Genomic DNA, 3,366 nt, shown 5'->3' on the forward strand with positions numbered 1-3,366 from the left:
TGTACAACTTACCAGGACTGTACTTATCAGTGGTTTCCCTACTCTCTTGTTCTGGTTTACTCTGAATGGTGTCATGCTCAGCAGGAAATTCACCATTACACAGTCCATCAGGTGAGTCCAAAGGCTGCTGCTTGGTTTGGGGTGGACTGTGGTCACAGAGCTGGTAGAAGTGCAGCTTCCCATGAGCTGTACATATACACAGTCGCTCAATACCTGTAAAGTTAGCAAACATCTTATTGTTCCTAAATGTCAGAATACAAAATGAATAATGTTATAATGTTATAGGTTTATGTGTAAAGCTGTAGGTCTCATTACAATCTACTTCATTCACTTTGAACATATGTACATGTATTGTAAAATACAAATTTTACAAGACAATTGCATGTTAAACTATACACTTGTAAAAGGAGCGTTTTCGCACCTAAAAGTTTAAACAGTTATAAATACATGAGATATGTTCTACAAAGAAATGAAGATTATGTATCTTTTTCTATATTACATTATATGAAATTGTGTAAAATGAAAAAGGATACTCGTCCTACTTCAGAAAAAACACCTTAATTTCATTTTAGATATAACTTCAGCGAAATCTATCACAGATCAGGTAGCTCAGTTGTTTTTTCTATTTCAATATCATTTATGCTGGTGGAAAAGTTACTAATTCATAGTTACTGTTTTTTGCATTGGAACAGGGATCTTTAAATGTATTTTCAAAAAACAAAATATGGAAAAATTACCTGTACAATATGTTGAAGAAACAAACGTGTCTCCACTTGGAGGGGTGACCTCTGCCACTCTACTGAGATCACATAGGTTGAGAAGCCACACCTTACCACTGACTAGAGTTACTGCTATCTGACCATGGATGTCAACAGATGACCTATTAGAGACAGAATTTGGCACTTGACCCACTTGTCCATACATTGCACAGTCATCATCATCCTCTTGTAGGTCACACACATCATGTGGAAGCACCAGAACATGTTTCACACCTTGATCAAGTCTGTCGATACACTTGACTATCACGGGCGACTCGTCCAACACAGCATACTCGTTGCCATAGGTGAAGCTGTATACCAGTATACAGCCCCCTTGGCAGTCCCCATCTCCTTCATTATCCTTTGGTAAGTCTATATCCATATCAGACACAGAGCTAGGTGAGCTGAGGTCTTCAGAAGCAGTCTGAGGTTCATCACAGTTGTTTGTTATAGAGTTGGATATCACAGCATTGTTCTCCGCCGAGGCAGCCACGTTCCAGTGTCTTGTACTAGGTTTCACAACCACTATCAAATGCTGTCCATCTAAGGTAGGAATAATATGAGAAATTTCAAAATTATCAGACCGTAGATTCTCTGGGAGTTCTACACACTGTAAAACAGCCCCAGCTCGTAGCTTTAATGTCACTGAAGTATTCTTTACTGTTACTTCTTCTGTTTTTCTTGTATTGTCAGATTTTCCTTGCTCAGGTTCAGTCGGACCATTGTGTTCCTTGACAATAATAGGAGAACTGTCACTTGTAGAAACATTGATGGTACCGGTGAAGTTGGTGCTTGGTCCTGGAGTGATTCCCGTTATCTGAACGTCTGGGTCTGGATCTGGATCAAACATAGGATCCAGCTGTGCCCAATTACTGCTACTGACAGTCACATGGTCTCCCGAACCTAGCACTGGGACATTCACATAACTCAACTCACTGGTCGACAACGAAGAAGAAACTTTTTTGCTTTCTTTTTCTTTGTGTTTACTACTTTTTCTACTATCATCTTTAACAGCTAACAAAAGTATATGTGGCACAAATTCTGTAGAATTCAACAACTCATCCTGACATCCTTCATCTTCATCCTCCAAATCTTCATCTTCAATAATCCTTGGATTAGAATCACAGCTCACCACTTCATTTACCTCATTCATGAGTTGAACTTCTGTGGTGATGTCAGTGTTTTGTACCTCCTTATTGGAAAGTGTGAGATTAGTCCGTCTAAGGGAAGCACCACACACCACTGTAGGCTGAGGATAAGATCTGGATTTCCTTTTGGATTTTGTACCACTGCTCCCACTGCAGTTTTCTTTTGATGAAGACCACTTTTCTGGATTGGGTTTCCTAAGGACACATAAGGATTTCACTTGTACATCTTCACATGGCCGGGACCGTGTGCTTGCTTCTGTAAAGAATAATTGATGATATTAAAAAAGGGAATGACAGGGTTTATTCATCCTGATATTACTAAAATGATGACATCCTTCAGGGTAAATTCAAATTCCCCTTTCTGAAAAACCATCTTTTTTAATTAGTTCTGACGAAATCTTTATAAACTTACAGGCATCCTGTAATTATTGAACAAATACCTTTATTGCTTTTTTGATTTTGATTTTGTCTCAATTATAAAAAAAATCACTGAAATAATCATATTTTTATAAAGTATCCTCAGACTCTGTATCCAGTTAATAGTAATGTATTCACCTGATTTGTCAGGTTTGCTATACAGAGGTATCTCATATAAAGATTCTTGTTCTTTCACTTGACCATCAATTATATCAATGCAATTTGTTGATAAGAATTCTGGTTTGACGTCACATCCACCCTCACCGTTTGTAACACTGAAAAATAGAAAAAGTATACATAAACACTTTTCACTCTCATTTTTAGAGTGTTTAGCATACCAATGTATAATAACAAGCGCTCAAACACACCTTGCATTTGTGACCTTCAAAAGTAGGTTAAGGTCCATAAACAACCTTGACAGCAACCAATGTACACTACAAGCTAAATATCAATAAAAGTCTACACCTTATTGATCTGAAGAATTTGTTTAATAAATTAAATTGATGCTAATTATGGCAAGGTTTAAGATTTTCAACATTTTTGTTAATTCACTCAAACACACTTATGTGTGCAACAAGAGGTCACCAGGTCTTACAATTGTGACAAAGCGGATCCAGACAATAAACAGCTTCACTTACTAAACCTATAATTATTGGTCCATATACTAATGTGCCTATTACCTGTATACTATACATAAAAACTTTACTCAGACACCATGTAATTGGAATAGTCAACTTCACCATACAACAGTCACCACCAATAACATGTCCTTGATAATCAGTGAGGTATCATGTGTCACAAAACTCAACATCATATCAAAGTATACTTGGGTAGTATACAATCACAATTTTGTATTACATTAACACTAATATTGCATGAATTGACAGAATGAGTGCCGCACAATTGCACAAACTAACATGTACTTTACGCCAGGTAACCTAACAAAACATCCAGGGGCATCAAATATTTTTCCAAGTTGAGGGGATGGTTTTTTGGTCAAAGTAGTTTTATTTTAAGTGGATTTAAACAACAAATTTTAAACA

General features: G+C 36.8%; 1 protein-coding gene across 1 annotated transcript; it reads right to left on the reverse strand.

The window, feature by feature from the left end:
* Positions 1 to 12: 12 nt before the first annotated feature.
* LOC110444510 (baculoviral IAP repeat-containing protein 6-like) lies at positions 13 to 2,601 on the reverse strand (the record flags this gene model as incomplete). The annotated part of the gene is made up of 3 exons (XM_021488881.1): positions 2,462 to 2,601; positions 738 to 2,162; positions 13 to 213 (listed from the first exon to the last, which is right to left on the reverse strand). Coding segments are annotated over exons 2-3 (1,375 nt in total), but the record flags the coding sequence as incomplete, so codon positions are not given.
* Between the last annotated feature and the right edge of the window lie 765 nt (positions 2,602 to 3,366).

The sequence above is a fragment of the Mizuhopecten yessoensis genome, unplaced genomic scaffold, assembly GCF_002113885.1.
Source record: "Mizuhopecten yessoensis strain PY_sf001 unplaced genomic scaffold, ASM211388v2 hete_36135494, whole genome shotgun sequence".
Taxonomy (NCBI): domain Eukaryota; kingdom Metazoa; phylum Mollusca; class Bivalvia; order Pectinida; family Pectinidae; genus Mizuhopecten; species Mizuhopecten yessoensis.